The 19,617-nt window shown below is 37.5% G+C and overlaps 2 protein-coding genes across 6 annotated transcripts in view; one reads left to right on the top strand and one right to left on the bottom strand.

The window, feature by feature from the left end:
- The window catches only part of LOC136834372 (basic helix-loop-helix ARNT-like protein 1), a 509,755-nt gene extending 492,849 nt beyond the window's left edge, over nt 1-16,906 (bottom strand). The window contains exons 1-2 of one of the 5 annotated variants that reach the window (XM_067096924.1): nt 15,378-16,906; nt 12,879-13,348 (exon numbers count right to left, since the gene is read on the bottom strand). The gene's annotated coding sequence lies outside the window, so the exon portion shown is untranslated. Of the gene's footprint in view, nt 1-8,043; nt 8,100-12,878; nt 13,349-15,377 lie in introns of those variants that run through there. The other 4 variants (XM_067096926.1, XM_067096923.1, XM_067096921.1 and 1 more) reach the window with 4 other exon arrangements.
- The window catches only part of LOC136834374 (uncharacterized), a 71,329-nt gene extending 53,375 nt beyond the window's left edge, over nt 1-17,954 (top strand). The window contains exons 2-4 of the mRNA XM_067096929.1: nt 13,982-14,237; nt 17,368-17,510; nt 17,699-17,954. Of these exons, the coding sequence (XP_066953030.1) occupies nt 13,982-14,237; nt 17,368-17,510; nt 17,699-17,811 (512 nt within the window). The 3' untranslated portion in view covers nt 17,812-17,954. The remainder of the gene's footprint in view (nt 1-13,981; nt 14,238-17,367; nt 17,511-17,698) is intronic.
- Nucleotides 17,955-19,617: the final 1,663 nt, after the last annotated feature.

Below are 19,617 nucleotides of genomic sequence, written 5' to 3'. Positions count from 1 at the left end.
CAGTTAGGTCTATGTGAAAGAAGGCAAGAAGATTCTGATTAATATCACACACACTTCAGTGAAAAATCAGCTGCTGTAATAGGAATCTTGTAAGGTTTTTTTCTCTCTCTCTCTCTCTGTTTATGTGATGGAACAGTTAAAACCAAGATGGGTTCCATGGGAACAATTCTTCAGTGCGACCCATCAAGAGTCAACCATCTATCTTGGGTCTTGCTTTCATCATAATTCGTCCATCGATTTTTTAGATATTCTGTTTACACATATATATGTGGGAGAAATAAATAAACATTAAAAGTTGACAATGGGAATGGAGTCAATCAAAAAGTGTTTTCCTTTTCAATTGTGTTCACCCATTCTAAAGATCAAGTAATGATACATACACACACTGACATACACAGATGAACACCCAACCATCTCCTAAATTTGTTGTAGATAATAAAAGCTAGAAAACTAAGTATATCCTCAAAAGGCCAGGGTTTGGGAAAATGGGTCGTTTGGTTGTCACTTCTAGTCGTTAGAAAACTCAACATGATACCAGGAATGAACCAGCTACCAATATCAGGGTCACAGATAGATTTATAATCACTTAGCGTGAAACATAAGAGGGAGCTGAACCAATAAAGTTAATTATATCTTAGTTTAACCAGACCACTGAGCTGATTAACAGCTCTCCTAGGGCTGGCCCGAAGGATTAGATTTATTTTGCGTGGCTAAGAACCTGTGGTTACCTAGCAGCAGGACCTACAACTTATTGTGAATCCAGACAAATTATGCCGAGCAATTAATTTCTATCACAGAAATAAATTCCTCTAATTCCTCATTGGCCGGTCGGAGAATCGAACGCGGGGCCAGCAGAGTGCTAGCTGAGAACGGTACCCACCCGTCGCTGAACCACTAAGCAAAAAACATAAGAAGGGACTGAATTCAAACGGAATGTCAACTTTTGGTTTGAAATAGTCTCTATTCACTAAGACATGGGTCTGGATACATTTCTGGCTGCTTGTTACTCTTATACACAATCTTCTGAAACCACGAGGTCATAAAAAAAAATAATAATAATAATAATAATATATAATAATAATAATAGACAAACATCCCATCTCTGCATCTTCTCAGCCATGCGTTACGGAAGAAGCATCTTCAATCTAGAGACTGTCAGAGAAAGTATCGCTCAGTTCCATTTGTCACACACACACACACACACACACACACACTAGTCCCACCTGAACGATGACGTAACACTCTTCGGTGTGCGAGACAGCAATTAAATCGCCATTGTAGAGGAACTTGAAGAATGCCGTTAATCACGGGGGAGGTGAGAAAGGGAAAGAATGAGATGATGCAGACTGGGATGCTTTAGAGTTTAGAGGCAGATGGTGGAAAGGGATGCTGTGGAAGGAGATGCAAGCTGAGGGGCAGTTCGCATTTGAGAAGAGCGGAGGAGATTGATTCCTAGGCTAACCAGAACATAATTTGGCATCGTAGCAACATCGAAGAGAGCGAGAGAGAGAGAGAGAGAGAGAGAGAGAGAGAGAGAGAGAGAGAGAGAGAGAGATTCCTAGACTGATTAGAACAGGCTGACTAGAACGTAATTTTATGTCGTAGCAGCATGAAGAGAGAGAGAGAGAGAGAGAGAGAGAGAGAGAGAGAGAGACATAATTTGGCATCGCAGCAACATGGAGAGAGAGAGAGAGAGAGAGAGAGAGAGATTCGCTTGACTGATTATAACATAATCTGGAATCGTAACAACATGGAGAGAGAGAGAGAGAGAGAGAGAGAGAGAGAGAGAGATTCCTAGACTGATCAGAACATAATTTGGCATAGCAGCAACTCGAAGAGAGAGAGAGAGAGAGAGAGAGAGAGAGAGAGGATAAGCCCCTAGGTTTGGTTGTCAAATAGCACACTGTTCTCGGTTCGTGTCATCCCTCTACCATGTTTAGTATCCAAAGAACCTCGAGGGCAAAACCTTTCATGAAACCCATAAAAAACAAAATAACCTCTGTTAAAAAATAACTCTTCACCTGCATGCAAAGGACAGAGCAGACACGACCACACCCACTGCAACTGTAAAAAAAAAAAAAAAAACACTGACTTAGCATTGTCATTATATTCCTTTGGCTAACACCACCTGACATAAGACTATTCTATAAAGGGATGCAATGACATTTGGCCATTACAGATAGAACGCTGACAGTTCTGTAAGTAAATATGCAAATCATATCTCACTTCTGGCCGATGTTACTAAACTAAGATGCACGTTAGTAAAAAAAAAAAAAAAAAGTCTCGTGTATTAAATACCAAACTGAAAAAAATAATTTTATAAGTAAAACTTAACCCAAGCTTCAAAAATATCGTACATATCGAAAATAAGAGCCATTGTCTCTTCTAATGAAATCAAATTTCACAAGCATAAGTTATAAATAATAATGCACTTACAAAAGGAAAAAGTAACTGATAGGAAACAGCAAATCCATAAAGAAATGGGCAAGAAGAAGAAGAAGAAGGAAAAAGTAACAAACATACGGGTTAGTAAACACAGCCACTCGAAAAGAAATATTAACATTTTTAACAGCAAACAGTAAATATATTTATTATATATATATATATATATATATATATATATATATATATGTATATATATATATATATATATATATATATATATATATATATATATATATATACACAATATATATTGACTGAAAAATCTTGACGTACATCCCAACCCAACACTTAAGTCAACTGGCGGAGTATACCGCGCCCCGTCAAAACCGGAAGCGGTGCGCGTAACGACCCTCTTTTTACACACGCAACCGAATTTGATCAAGGCACAGAAATGAGTAAAAAACCACGAGAGAAGTGCGGGGAATGAGGAGGATTTAAACAGACTTTGCGGGAGTGGCTTCCGATTTCAAACCCAAATATCGTTACATGGATGATCATGTGTTATCACTAATTGATCAATTAAAATTTTGGGTGATATTACGGATGTTGTCCTTATAAATAATAACATTCTCGATCATTAACATAAAATACCACAGAACCTATACCTGCACACGCAACTTCTGACAGTACGAAAGTGCGTGTATTGTCTGAGCGAAGTTATTTCATAATGATATTAATACTATAGTAACTTATTTGCAAAAACATTTATAACTGAACAACGACCAAGGTTAGGTTTACAAGCGTTTTCGTTATTTGGTGCAAAATTTCGTTAAAACAGGAGTATGTGTGTGTGCCTTAAAGGACTTGGTTCAAGTCAATGGCCATCGAGTTCATCATGAAACTATGATTTCTCTTATTAATTACCGAATCTGACTTTCCTGCAACAATAAGGGTCTCCCTTTTCGTAAGAGGACGTTTGATGAATGTAACCAGCGTACTACGATTTCTATTATGTATCACTACCTATGGTGTCTAAAGTTCTTCACATTTAGGACTGTAGTCTCCTTATCTTCCATAATTGCAATATCGCCCACATCCACCGTTTCCACGGGGACCAACATCCAATAAACGCATCTCTTCACAAACAACTAACAACTCTTTCTCGCCTACGTCGGCCTCTTTGATGTCTTGTCACCATTCGATATTAATCACTTGTGCGCCTCTTTTCGAGCCAATGCCATTAATATCAAGGTTTCCCCTCTTGGCACCTCTAATATGGCTTGGTGGCTTCCTTTATTAAATATGGTCTTCTTCTTGTTTTTCTTATTTCATGTCTTTAAGAATGACCTGAAGTATTCCCCAACAAATGCCCCATTCTGCAAAGTAATCACGTCAACTTTAAAATCTGACCATTGGTAAAACAGCCTTAGTACCAAAGATATGGGTAAAACGACCTGTATCAAATAACTTATGTGCCCCACTTATCTTAATCCACAGTCTGCCTACGCTTATCCCTATCGTTATGTTTGACAAGCTTAATGCCCTCCTTAACTTTAAACATCTCTAAAGTGCGTAGAGCATGCATTATACAGACATGCCCATAACTCTTTCTGTCAGCAATTCCCATCGCTGCATTAGACAAGCATTTTGCTGAGAGTGTTGCTTGCAAAACATGTCGTCTCCTTCAAGTTTTAATATATTCACGAAGACACCATTATGGTTCTTGCAAAGGCATATATACATGACAATTTCCTCCCGACCAGATGACTCTGCGAAACACGAATGCCCTTAATGGCAGCTGCCTTAGTCTGTAGGTCAAGGTTAAGGTCAGTTCAAAAGTTATGTCTAACGATAAATTTATCTGCGGATTCTATGGAATTTGGAGCCATATTTCCACCTTTTGACAAATTTCTTTAATGAAAAAGGAGTTGCTGAATAACCGAGAGAATTGACAGACGATCTCCCTTCCTGAATGTGCATGTAAATTGCTTTGGCAACTGCATGGCTTCTGTGGGACACGGCATTTAACATTCTACTAAAAAAAATTAATGAATTAATTTTGCACTCTGATTATTCTTTTAAATGATATTTTCTGGAATTTCCCTAGTAGAATGATGTACCACAGAAAAGTATATCATTACTAAAACAAAATTCATATTAAAGGAAGAAGCCATATTAAAAGACAAATATTCAAGAAAAAATGAAACAATAAATGCAAAGACGCTTTACTTGTGTACGAAGCTGATCTCAAAACATCAAAGGTCACATAACCTGACACTGAATATTGTCACGCCAGTTTTAGTAGCCGTAAATCAATCAATCAACCTGACACTCAAACTGTGTTGAAGTGAGGCACGCGTTTCAACTTGTAAGGAACCAGCTAAGCAATAATTAGATCCAGGAAACAAGCCCATAAGAGCGAATCCTAAACAGTACTAAAAGAGAACAAACGAAAGATAAAGCCCATTTTTAGTGGGAGGAAAGAAGGAATTGTGGAAAAGAATGTAGTAATGAATGGAAACCGGCCCCTTTTTATTGAAGGGGGGAAAGAAGGAATTGTGGAAAAGATAGTAAAAATTAATGGAAAACGCCCCTTATGGTAAAGGGTGAGAAGAAGGGATTACGAGAAAGAAATACCAAAAATTAAGGGAAAACTCCCGTTAATTTAAAGGGAGGAAAGAAGGAATGATGCGAAAACTAAAGCAGAAACGAATGGAAAATGTCCCTTTTTTTTAAATGGAGGAAAGAAAAAAATCGGCGAAAAAGAGATTAATCATGAATGGATAAAGACCCCTTTTTTGAAGGGAGAAAAGATTGAATTAAGCTAACAAGAAAAAAATGAATGGTAATACTTTTTTAAAGTGAGGAAAGAAGATATTAGATGAAAAGAGACTAAACATAAATTGAAAAAGACCCCTTTTAAAGGCCAGACAGAATGGATTATTTGAAAAGAGAAAAAAATACATGGTAACGCCCATTTTTTAAAGGCAAGGAAAGAAGAAACTGGTAGGCAAAAAACAAAAGATGAATGGTAAAACCCCATTTTTAAAGAAAGGAAGAAATCAGACGATAAAAAAAGTAAAAATTAATGGTATCCCTCCCATTTCTCAAGAACTTAAAAGAAGAAAGAAGGTTAAAAAAAAAAAAAGCAAAAATGCCTAGTAACGCCTTTTAACGGCGCGGAAAGAATCCCTCCTCTTTTTAAATGAATGAAAGAAGAGCATAGGTAAATATAAGAGTAAATGAATGGTAGTGTTCCTTTTTTAATGGGAGGAAAGAAGAAATCACGTGTAAAAAAAGGTAAAAATGAATGGTACCCCTCCCCTTTTAAAGAGATGAAGATATCAAGTTGAAAAAGAGTAAAAAATGAATGGTACTGCCACTTTCGTAGAGGGGGAGGAAAGACGAAATTAGGTAAAAATATGAGTAAAAATGAATGGTGCCACCCCTTTTTTAATGGGATGAAAGAAGAGATTAGGTTTCAAAAATTAAGGGTACCGCCCCCTTTTCTAAATGAGAGTAAAGAACAAATCAGGTTAAAAAAAAAAAGCAAAAATGAATGGTATCCCCTTTTTTTTTTAAAAGAAGAAATCAGAGAAAAAAATTAATGGTAGCACCCCATTTTTTTGTTGTAAAGAAGAAATCAGGAAAAAATTAATGGTAACCCCCCTTTTTTTTGAAAGAAGAAATCAGGAAAAAAACGAATGGTAACACCCCATTTATTTTAAAGAAGAAATCAGGAAAAAATAAATGGCAACATCCCATTTTTAAGTGGAAGGAAAGAAGAAATGACGTTCATGAAAAAAAAAAAAATAAAATAAACGCGAGATTATTCTCTTAGGCAGGAAACGTGGCATCCTGCAGACGACGGCGCAGCATCCGAGGCAATAACAACACAATCAACACCTATTTTAGGGGGCCAATTGAGGGGATTTATCTCGCCCCTTATTATATATCATTTCCTCTCGCTTTTTCTCTCTCCCTCCCCCTTCCCAAAGTGATGTTACGCTGTTCAAGACGATGACTCTAGTCCTAAGCTTTTAATGGACAAACTTATTTCCTCTTCTTTGTTGTATCCTTTTCTTGTCAATTTCATTTCCTAACCTCTGTTCTGGTTGCGCTGATTGTATTCATTATTATATATACAGTGCGCAAGTTATTTACGTTATTATTTTTGTTATTTATTTATTGTAGCCATTATCATCGTATGTATGGTACGAAAGTTTTGTACGTTATTACTGTTATTTTTATTATTATCACCTACAGCTAACTTTACCAGAGAGAGAGAGAGAGAGAGAGAGAGAGAGAGAGAGAGAGAGAGAGAGATTAAAAAACCAGCACAAACGCATATAGCCAAACGTGAAAGCAATGAGATGGCACCCTGTGGTCTGTAAGTGTCATTGCCAAGCAATGATAATAAATATCCGGCCGACGAACGGAAAGAACGAATGAAACAGGGGAGTGGAGCAGATAAGGAGAAAAAGGAGAAAGAAGGACGAAGGGAGAGTAGGGGAGGAACGGGAGGAAGAAAGAATAGAGTGTGAAGACGATTATCACCGAAAATGGATATTTCCTTCCTGATGACAAGCACCAGCTTGTCTTGACCAACATCGGGAAGCAGAGACATAACGACACTGGAGATGGGCTGAGAGATAACTCTTGAAGCCAGTGTGTTTCAATTTGCACAAAAATAATCACACATTTACAGTACATACAGACTTATCCAAAGGTCTTGGATAAAAGAGATGGTAAAAATGGCCTTGTTCAATATATTTTTTAAATAACTTCTCTCTGACATGATAAAGTGGCCACCATTACGATTTTAGTGGAGGTTATGTCACTCAGAAACTTTTTCTAGATACGATGTGTTTGGTAAAGAGTTTCAGTAAGGAAGAAGAATAACCGATTCACATGATATGCCGGCTTCCTATGAAAAAATTATGTCGTTGTCCCAGTACTTTCAACGAAACGTGTTCAATACACAGTTTAAACAACGCTACAATCAAAATCCTACCTCGTCTCCAACTATCACCTAATTCACACCAGTGAAAAAAAAAATCGTACATCGTTTCTGATTAACTTGTGCTACAAGTTCTGCGACGATCACAGGAAAACTACCAAACCAATATCTTCTCTGAACTGCAGCAAATCCACACGCAGTCAATAATTTCAAATGCATTGATCAATGGGGCACACAACCTAGTGTATCATACATATATATAATATACATGTATGTACGTATGTATACATACATTCTCTGCCGTATGAAACGACATCTAATGAGACAAAAACTGAGTTCTCGTAATAAGTAGGTCGAAATGAAAATACTTTTCTTCCTGATGCAAAGAACTTTTTTTGTACTCTTAACAATCTTAATGTGGCTCCCATGTTGGTGAATCGATTAATTGAAGCTGTTTTCAGAACTTGAACATCATGTCCTCAGAGAGAGAGAGAGAGAGAGAGAGAGAGAGAGAGAGAGATTCACGTATCTATTAGCCAGTCGATAATTACGACGCAATACGCATTCATTACGTCAAAGGCTAAGACTGCCATTTTCAATTAATGTGGAGTTTCACTTCATTGCACAACAGTCCACTCAAGGAAGTAACAAGTTCTCAGAATCAACTGTTGGCTAACTGTGTTGATTGTAGTTATTACGGACTTCAATCGCGGACACACACACAACACACACACAAGTACAATCACGTCACGACAGCGACAATGCGCTTATTTCGTCTCGGGTAAAAATGCATCCGAGTTCATCCGACGAGCGTTCATGAGAGCATCTAGCCTAATTATTATCTATTTACTAAGCCTGGTGCGTTAGCCGTTTAACCTTAATTTTTCTAGCGTTCGAATTCTGCGAGGGAAAGGAGAGCTGCTTCGTTTATTTTCCATTTTGGATTAGAGGATTTCAGTGGGAAGTACATCAAAAGTATGAAGATCATGAGACGTTGTGATAATTTTGGCTATTAAAATCACGAACACACTCTATATATAAAGGCAATGCCAAGAAGGAAAGAGAAACGACGGAGTGGTGCTAGGCCTCTCGACTTACTGTCCTTTACTTAGCAGTCGTTTCTCTTTTCTTCGTGGTATTGCCATTAAGCAGTCGTTCTCTTTTCTTCGTGGTATTGCCATTATCTACTGTATATATTCATCACGTTCCATGTTTTCGTGATTCAGTTATACATATATACATTCCTGTACGTTAAAAAAAATCTGAGCAGCCGATACGAATCGATATGACCATACATATGAATGCCTTTGCAAACGTGTACATTTCATTTCGTTTGTTGAAACTCCACCCTACAGCGCCACCAACAAAGAGAGAGAGAGAGAGAGAGAGAGAGAGAGAGAGAGAGAGAGAGATCCACACTTTTCCAGCAAAATCCATACGCTGGAATGTTTTCAAAATTTCGGTCAATCTACATCGAGTACCTACAGCCTAATTATACATCATTAGTACTTTAAGGTTGCAAGTTCCATATTCTGCCAACAGCCGGTCTGACTTTCTGTTACGGATACTCTTAATGAGTACAGAGTTACAAGAATTCCTCCAGCAATTCTACCATGCACTTAGTTTTTATCATTTCAGTAAAAAAAAAAAAAAAAAAAAAAAAAAAAAAGACCAAAGCACATGCCTTGAGGTACCACAAAAACGAAGGCTCATAGCTCAAGAGAGAGGATGAGAAGGCTAAATGAGTTTAAAAACCGAGTCATCGCCAGTGGGACAGAAACCAGATTTCACCGTAAGACTAACTATAAAAACTCGCTTGACGCGTGTACCACTACTTTGGGAACTGGGCGAGGAAACTGCAAGTCACAAGAATTACTGCATTTCTTATATATAAAGCACTGCATTGTCACATCAAGTTCGACCAGTGAAATTGAAGACAAGTGTGAAAACCGGAGGACTCATCAAATTCTTTAACTGATCTCACAAGTTGGCGCCAATATTAATTCCTACCAATTACCTTACATAGAAAATAGGCTACTCTCTGTATCAACTGCCGACATCGATTCGACACTGAAATTAATCGCAAAACATCCCGTACCTGGCGATACATAAACACGCCGATACACATTTAAAACAAAAAGAGAAATATAATATATGCCAGAGGTAATCCACGTGGAACAGACAAAATGGTCCTTCCGTGAGCGCAAGCGAGCGTCGAGGGGAATGATGGCACCAGTGCAGGTGCACCCCTTGCGCGTGCTTCTAACAGCAGTAAGTGGGAGTGCCAACCATACACAGTATATAGGCTACCTTCAGGTATGTGAGATACAAAATTACCTGCCATGATTCCGTTAATTCTTCCTCTCATGAACCCCGGAGGGATTAGCAAAAAGCTCTAGCTTCAGCATAAAGTGCTGGCATTAGCAATATATTCACCTCAATGACTCGTAGGCCTGTGCTATACATGTGATACTAAGTAAATGTGATAACGGGCTTCACATGTTCTGAATTTATACTGCTCCTTGGGGTACAGTAACTGCACGTAGTTACTAAAATAACAGTAAATCACTCTATTGTGAAATGGGTACTGGGTTTATCAGTGCGCATTCCTGAAATTAACAATTTTAGAACGCTATTACCCCTAGTACAACGTATCACTGTCCAGAATTAACCACAGTTGCGTTTAATGAAAATATACAATTAAATATATACAATATATATATATAATATATATATATATGTATATATATATATGTGTGTATGTTATACTATGTGTGTGTGTGTGTGTTTCTGATAGATATTTCTGAGCATAGTGGAATTTTAAACGTCCCCCAGCATTGAAGAATAAGAGACAAAAACGTATACAGTATTTTAATCGTGCCGAATAAAGAATCTTGATCACCCGATGCAATCAAACGACTCCCACAAAAACACAGAAGGAAAAAAATACAAAGTAGATTGTGAAGTGTGAGAGAGAGAGAGAGAGAGAGAGAGAGAGAGAGAGAGAGAGAGAGAGAGAGAGCGAATCACGAATTATATATTTTTAGGAATAACTTGGGATAAAAAAAAAAAGAATAGTTTTAAAAAGGCCATTACGCTGTTCATTCCTGGTCTAATTAAAAGGAAACTTAGCCATTAGGTTAAGAACAAAATGACAAGGTTTTAACTCACTACATACAATCTCTCACTAAATAAATGTCATTTGAAGAAAGAAGATTCAAATTTCAATCAGTAACTACAATTACGAGTGGTTGTTTTATGAAAAAATGTTAAAAAAAGTAAAAAGCAAAATGACCAATGATGGAGGATATGTCATCCGGATATTCAAAATGGAAGTAGACGTTACCAAGCACGTTTTATTGCTTTTACACTTAAATAGCTATAATCGACAAGCTTCGATCTCTTTAAAACCCTGCTACACGTTCAGGCCTGCGGTTTGGAGAATACAGGTATTTTACACCCGATATATTATAATTACGTCGTCAGATGTGTTAATCAATGAAAATGATCCACGCAGTTATTAAAACCTCGACCACCTATCTCCCACCTGCTTGCATTTCCCGCAGATGTTCCGTTTCACGTCGTTACTAATCACCGTGACACCTGCTATTACCAGCAACACTCCTCCACGTACCAGTATTCCGCTCTTTTCGCGTATCAATGCGTTTCCTTTACGCAACGGCCGATAGCAACGTAATAGCATTAACACTAAACTGGCACTATGTCCCCACCACTCTTTCCCCCCACCCCCCTTATCCCAGTACCAGAGGTTCATCATTCCCTTTTAAACTTTTCAAGTGTCGGTTAAACGTACGGGTGGCAGGACGACTAAAAAGGGTTGACTTCCCTAGCAGGCACAAGGGGTGGAGGGTGGTCGGGGAATCTGATGCACGCTAATTATGCTTTGCTGGAACCAGCAAGTATGTTATATCCATTGTTCTAAGTCGTTGTGCATTGTTTAACGGCTGTATATGCAAATACACATATACATACAAAAAACACACACATATATATATATATATATATATATATATATATATATATATATATATATATATATATATATATATATATATATATATATATATATATATATATGTATATATATATATATATATATATATATATATATATATATATATATATATATACACACTCCAACACCCGGAGGAACTGAGCTGTACTAAACTGTCAACTGTCACTGCTGTCCTAGGAACAGCCAATGTCTTGGGATTCTAAAGCAACTTATTCCAAGGCAGAAGAGTTCCTAATAAAGGGTTGAGAACCCCTTGTGGATGGAAATTCACCTAAACGTCAGGTGATCATCTCTCTTGGAGCAATGCCAACCACATATGTCAAGTCTGTGTATTTACCAAAGACTAACCACTGTTGTGGTAGTAGTCTATGTGGTACAAGATAGGAAGTATTATGCAGTTTGGGGTACATATAGCAGAGGTGTGCCTAAAAATAAAAAAGGGGGGTTATGGACCCCTTGATAAGAGGGCATAAGGCCTCTTCTGAAGCTTTTCACTCCTGTAGGATGTCAAAAAAGGAATTAAAACAATTCTTGTCAGTCTGTGTGGTGTGAAGGTCAACAAGCATAAGGGTTGCTGCCCGATACCCTCTACTGATATTGCAAAATATGGAGAAAGATTAAGTACTAAGTTCTGGGATTTTGGATGTGCAGGAATGCTGTTCAGAGAAAAGACACTATAATTATGACATCCATCATAGATGAACGTTTACATACCAATTTACAGATATATATATATATATATATATATATATATATATATATATATATATATATATATGATATGTTTATGATTTTATGGTTGAGTGCAACAGGAACTTACCTTGAACACTAATTATATCTGACTCTTAGGCCGAGTCCAATAAACATATGCAAAGGTGTAGGCTGAAGGCCTGCTTCAGAGGGGGGAAAGCTTCAAGTAAACACTTAAGTTTTCACTTACATGAATATATTTACATTAATTACATATCACAAGAAAAGGGAGCTTATATTTGGACAGGTAAACAGATTCCTGCCTTTCCAAAGGGGTAACAAACAACTGGGGTATTTTCCATGAAGCAACTCAAAGGCCCGCTTCAAGGGGGCACCGACAGAGGGGGAGAAAGCAGAGGTTATACCACTGCGCACACAAGATGATGCTCAGATCCACAGTAGGCAACTCCTATCTGTAACTGGAATACACGTGGTTACATAGGTGTACTGGGAGAATGATCAAGGAATCAAGGGCATGCACAAAAGGTGCCAAAAGGGGCCTTGATTCTGGTGACTCTACTTCCAAGCAATAAACATGCAATACACTCCACTGTGGCCTTGACTCTGGTGACTCTACTCCCAAGAATAAACATTTAATGCACACCACTGTAAGTTATTGTTACGTTAACACAGTTTAAAGTATCTCAGGTTTCACTGTGGTTAGCGCCTTAGAAAGGAAAAGGAAAAGTATAGTAGAAGGCTGATAGACATGTAACTGACTTAGGAACCTTGATCTCGGTACATTACCTTCGCCAGGAGACTGCTTCCATGTCTTCGGGGGGCCGACAATGGAGGGTAGTGTTAAAGGACTTCACTACAAAAGGACACTGTAGGCTCAAGGACTGCCACGCAGGATTGCACGGAGCAGCTTAAGGAGCAGAGTGGAGGACCAAGTGTCCTGGGATAGTTCTGGCATCTTCTGAGTCTCAGTCTATTCTAAGGCCGAGCGAGTTAGCATTCCTTCTTTTATGCCCTCATAAGGATTATGCCATTACTCATTCCAGGCGTTGCTGCTGTCGTTCACCTGGAGTCCCGCTTTCTATACGGTCCACATGCGGGCATACGTGGTGCATTTGCCAGGTGTTCAATAAGGCAGCTATCACATCATGGGTCAGTCACCAGTGTGGGAGCACCTTCTCTTTTGGGTGTGCCTGCCTCAGTGGGATTAGTGATTTCCGGATGACTCAGCACCAGAATTAAAAGGTCTCTGGCAGTCACTAGGGCAAGAAAGAATTAAAGGAGTTCTCACATGGGGTAGTGATGAGGAGAGAAAAATTAGGGGTGAATTTCCACCCACAACTAACTTTAAGATGAAAACAATAAAAGAGCCTGATTATAAGAAAAGTTAAATTACTCTAATTTGCAAGTTATGTTACATTCGTGCTTGGAAAATGAGGTGGCATGTGCGGTTTACCTCTTGACATATATATATATATATTTTTATATCCGCTCAGTGGTCCTGTTAAACTAAGATATATATATATATAATATATATATATATATATATATATATATATATATATATATATATATATATATATATATATATATATATATATATATATATATATATATAATTAAAATAATATACAAATACATATCTAATTAAATAGTAGGCTACTAGAACTTTACAGTGGCCCTTTGCATTTCCAAGATAATGATGAAAAGAAAGTAAATAAAGTACTATCTACATTTATAAAAAAATCTGTTAATCTTACCTGTAAAGTTGGTAATATCATACAAGCTCTATCATTATGCAATCTCAATTGATATTCAACTATACAACCAATATGGAAATCATAAACCACAACCATCATTGGTCTTACAATAACAACTTCATTCTATTCCAGATGCACATGTGTGCCAGGTGAACATTACAGCAGGAGAGGAGGGGTCAGGTGAAGGACTGATCATCAGTGGAGGAGGAAATATGGGTTTGATGACATGCCCAGGGCCACTAGATCCAGAAAACCACACACATTGCTGCTACACATCTGAGGACAGTGGAGCAAAGGACGGAAAAACAGGCCATGATCATTCCTACAATGGAGTGGCCAGATGCTGTGCCCCACCGCCACAGCCAGTTGGAGTTTATATGGATGATAGGTGAGTACTGTTTGTGAATGAGAAGCCTAACCTTAAGGTGTCAGTTTGCCAGATCAAACTATTTTCAAGAAAGTTTTTTATACAATCAATGCAGGAATTTTCTATGAGAAATCATTTCACAAGGTCTAAATACAGTATAAGCTCTTCACATCACTAAAGTAATTTTTAATGTAAATAATACTTGATAGTTATATAACTGCAAAAATACACAATGTGCACAAGGGGCCTAAGATGATGATATACTATCACCCAACTGAGGAGTTTAATGATTTAAGTACTTTATACTGCACCCTGTACCCTTTCAATGTATGTCCTAGCTTTTCCCCACAGAAAAGACAATGCTACTGTACCACATCCCAAAACTTCATGAGTTAGGGCCTGATAGTTAATCCAAATAGGATGGGGCTGCAGTAGTAGTAAATGTTACTGGGACACCACGATCTTACATGATCCTTGGTTCTCCAAATACTTATTTTGCTTCAAATTCAGTACCCATAACAGTCACTACCAATGGAAACAACCTATTAAGGATTATGCATTCCAGATCTAAAGCTGGATCACCATTTGTCATTAGCACTACTAAGTATCATTGGGGCAATATAAATTTAAATTAACCCTAGGCTAGCTAAAAGGTATAAGCATGATATGAATAGTCTATTCTTGATGACTAGTGAACCTGATAACTGGTGAACTAGAATGTTTGACCTCCAAACCTGGTGGGGGTGGGGTGGGGTGGGGTGGAGGGTTTGATAGGATGCTGCATCCCTGATTAGGTCAGGTTACATTACATTACGTTAGGACGCATTCCTTTGAATTAACACTGCTAAAGAATATCCAGGGAGAAAGTCCAGAGGGTAACTGCACCCTCTATAATAGGCTACTGGACCCTGGTTAGGTTAGGACTTTTAAAACAATGATGTCAAAAACAAAGCCGAAGATAAGCTAAGCAACTAGAAAAATGTATGCTTCGTGCTTTTTGGGAGAAATTAACATATTAACCTCGTGCCCTACCTAACTGGGGAGCCTAAATCCCCCTAAATAATATCACTCTAACACTATCAAAGATGATGAAAATAAACAGGCCCTCCATCCAATACTGTAATTATAACTTACATTAAAATAGCTGCTACACGTCCTTACCTCATTAAAAATTAGATGATGCAAGGATGAATTAACCTAAGGTTACTGATGTCGGCAGTGGCTTCAAACCTTCTTGTTTGGGTATGGGAGCCACACCTGAGGCGAATGGCCACATGCTGCATAATAGTGTAGGATGAACGTCCCCATGGATTTGGTCATAAACCGAGACCTATACTGATTTTGTGACAATTTTAGGCAGTATTAATTTTCGGCCGTGAACCTGTTAGGCCGTCACAACTTTAGGCTAGAGCCTATGAAGTTTAGGCCAAAAGGCATGGCGGAAGCTCCTGGGACACAGTGTTTAGTACTATTGCCACTCGGTGATCAAATTATTATATACACCCAATTCGGCCGTTTGCCATACCTGGACCCCACTCGAAGAGACTCGAGCACTGCCCTGCGATAACATACTCCCTAAGGTCAACAATGGCAAGGCTACTAACCTAATTGTTCACTAGCATCTTCAAAGCCCATATTATCAGTGCGTTATTCATTGGGCAGGCACTGGCACGCACTGATATATTATTTCATCCAATGGACGTTACAAACAGTCATAAAGAACAAGCCAAAATGACCTTAGTTCCATTCATAAATGGGCATGGTACAACCAGCCTAGGCCTAGGATACTGCTTTCAGTTTCAAAAACGTTTCAACAAACTAATTCACAATTTAGGCCTACCTCGCATATTTTTTTATTTGAATACCTCATAGCATTGAGCTGCCCGGTTGTTATGGTTTCACACAAACACATAAAAAATATGCTTAAATTACCACGCTACAAATAGCCTAGGCTATGGTCTAGCTCATCACACCAAAATTAGACCAAGGCCAATATTATTGTCCCGCAAAGGGCAAACTTTTCTAATTTCTGATCCAATAATCTTTTCAAGGTATAACAAAGTAACAATTATTCTAATGAACAGCCTATGCAAAATTACAACGGTACTTTCACAAGCGTCACACACGTAGAGTCAACACATGCACAGATATGTAGTTACTGACTTACGAGTCCTTGTACACAGAATGCTGCCATATTGTTATCGTAATTCTCTTGGTTTTTTTTTTTTAACTTAGGTCTCACTGAGACTTCATTATAGTTCTCTTAGTTGTATTTAACTTATTAGTAGGTCTTACTGCGACCTCATTATCTGCATTTCACCGATTGCCACTGACACTGTCTTTCATAAATGTTAGCCTACTGCCATGAAGTTGAATTAAAAGAAAAAATATGTATGGATGAAATGAAATTATGTTTGCTTCTTGACCAAACATCTATATGTCTATCTATAAGCCCGCGGACAACGAGAGAATAGAAGCAGTAGGTTATTGTAGTTATATTTCGGAGACAATATTTCAGATGGTGGTAGGGAAATATTATAAGCAAGCCTAGAAACAGTTGAATCAAGAACCATAGTAGGACGTAAGCAAATGTATGGGAGGAACATTGGGGTGTCAATTGCGGAACTTAAATAAATGCAGCGGAAGTCAAGGGATGAAATGCATGGAGTAATATTTAAGGTACAAGATTTGAAGAGATACATGGGAGTAGTAAAAGAGTTAGTGTAGGTGAAAGGATGAATTCTAGTTTCTTTGGGATGGTTCCGTTATTTGGAAATAATGAATGACAATGAACTGAAGAAAAGAGTGCACTGTTCAAAGTGTTTAGCAGGAAGGGGGTGAGGAAGACCTAGATAGTTTTCGTTTTGACTTTTGTCCACTAGAAGACCTAGATAAGAATGGATAGAGTAACAGTACTGGAAAGGAGGTGCCTTAATATCCAGGAAGCGGGACATAGTACATGATCTATGGTAGTTATGGATTTAGGTAATATGCATTGGCGAATACTAAACAGAGTGACAACGAGGCTCGTGCACTTGTTGCAGGAAGATGTCCAAGGGAAGTATGTTTTTATATGTGTAACGCAGTGCTTCCGTGGAATTTCCAGTCGAAATAAGCACAGTGAAAGCTAAACCAATCTTTCTATTGACAGAACGGCCATGATTATCGCACTGACTGTAACTGCGGTATGCGTCATCATCACCATCATCATTATCATCTGCTGCTTCTGGTCTAGATGCCCATTGTACACAGCATGTCGAATCAGATATCATCAGGATGATATCATTGCCTATGGTAATCTCTCTCTCTCTCTCTCTCTCTCTCTCTCTCTCTCTCTCTCTCTCTCTCTCTCTCTCGTTTGTGTATTAAATTAATAATTTAATAATCTATGAATTGAAACGGAAATGCCTTATATGTGTCAGTACTTTATAAATTGTGCCTTTCCTTTTGGCATTGTTTTAATGGATTTTCTCTTTTGACAGCATCGAAAGACGAAGAAACAGCTGGCCTCAACGACATGCCGCCAGAGGAGACGAAAGGCGTCACCATTTATTCTCCGAACGCCGTCAAAGTCACGCTGAAAGACGACGTCTAGGTCGACCCACCTTTCCCATCTCTTTCCATTGATCTAATCTGGTCTACGGCAGCGTCTCTGATACATCTTATTACGGCCACAGACAAGGTCTACAAAAGCACCAGAAGGCACGCATCTAATTTAGACCATAGTATGTTTGCTGGAAGTGCTTATGGTGGTCTGAATGGGGTCTACTCAAGGCGCATTAGTAGACGTATGAGAACTATTCTCGGTTGTCTGATAGACTTGGAATTAATAGGCATCACAAAAGTATGGATCACCGTCGAACCAATATCTAAATCCTGGACTGGAACTTAAACTTAACAGAATCAATTTTGCTGTGATGCGTTCGGCGCAAGATGGCTTAAGGCTCTCCAGTCACTAGATCTAGAGTTGTAAGATTTTTAAGAATGTGTTAAGCTAGTCACTTTGATTATGCTAAGGCCTACCACGCTTAGCCAGTGTTGTGGGATTCCCTAGAAACGTCCTGAATTTTCAAGTCACGATAGCTAGCTTATTTTGTACTTTATTAAAGGTAAGCAGGGAATAAGTACTAACGTGGTCGGTTGCGGACGACTAATGAAGACACTCATTTGTTGTACAACCATATTCAATTTTGCCTTCTATCCAAGAGGCCTTTTTTTATATTGCAAAGTATTTTAAGGTAGTGGCCCTTTTGTTTAGCATAACAACGAAACTTCTGGAAGTAAGTAAATAAGATATAACAACGATCTTATTTGTTAGCGGAAGGGCATTACAAATGTCTCAAAAGTTCCATTAGTCTAAACGAACTAATTTAGAAGACAACTTTAATTTTTTTTTATACTAAAACTTTGTACATCACTAGTGACGATATAGTATATACACTGTATACATACATACATATACATATATATATATATATATATATATATATATATATATATATATATTATAAACACACACATATATATTATAATATATAATATATACTATATATATATATATATATATATATATATATATATATATATATATATATATATATATATATATATATATATATATATATATATATACATATACACAACATTAAACACACGTATATATATATATATATATATATATATATATATATATATATATATTATATATATATATATATATATATACATATATATACATTATAATTAGTTTAAGCGCTTTTATGTGTAAGTCTACAAGCTCATCCATTGATGTAAATATATTGTCACATAGGCTTGTCATGCGTTAGGTCGACAACTAATTTCATTCATTATTTATTTGATATTTTTTATACTTCTTTGTAAGCGTTCTCGTGCCCCTTGACGAGGCACGAGTATGTGTACATCATATTGATAAATGAGACACAAACCATCATCATAAGAAATCATTATTTTTAACAGTGTGTGATATTGCTTTTATGTAAGGATGGTTTTGGTGTAAAGGTTCCAATTTGTGTTAGTTAAAGTTCCCTTGAATAACAATAGTCCTGTATTTTATACTTATATGATTTAATTGGGAGTAATTATCTAAATAGAGTAGCTGCACAAAGACTTTAAATGTGGATTCCCTATGACAGATTAATGTTGCTTATTACGGAAGTATTAACGCCACTCGCAACTGACTGGTCGGCTGTTAGGCCGATAGCCTTTCTTCTTTCAAGGGAACTTTACTGTATATGAAAAGTTCTGGTTGAGGCTTAAAACTTTTTTTTTTTTTTGTAACAAAGCGTTGCTTGTAACTTTCGTACTTGAACTATCCTATATACTCATGTACTGCAGTATGAAAAATTTCATTTTCTCAACTTCAATACTAATTTCATGATCT

The sequence above is a fragment of the Macrobrachium rosenbergii genome, chromosome 53 (assembly GCF_040412425.1).
Source record: "Macrobrachium rosenbergii isolate ZJJX-2024 chromosome 53, ASM4041242v1, whole genome shotgun sequence".
Taxonomy (NCBI): Eukaryota; Metazoa; Arthropoda; class Malacostraca; order Decapoda; family Palaemonidae; genus Macrobrachium; species Macrobrachium rosenbergii.
The sequence above is the reverse complement of the archived record's forward strand: the minus strand, read 5'-3'. Positions and strand labels throughout refer to the sequence as shown.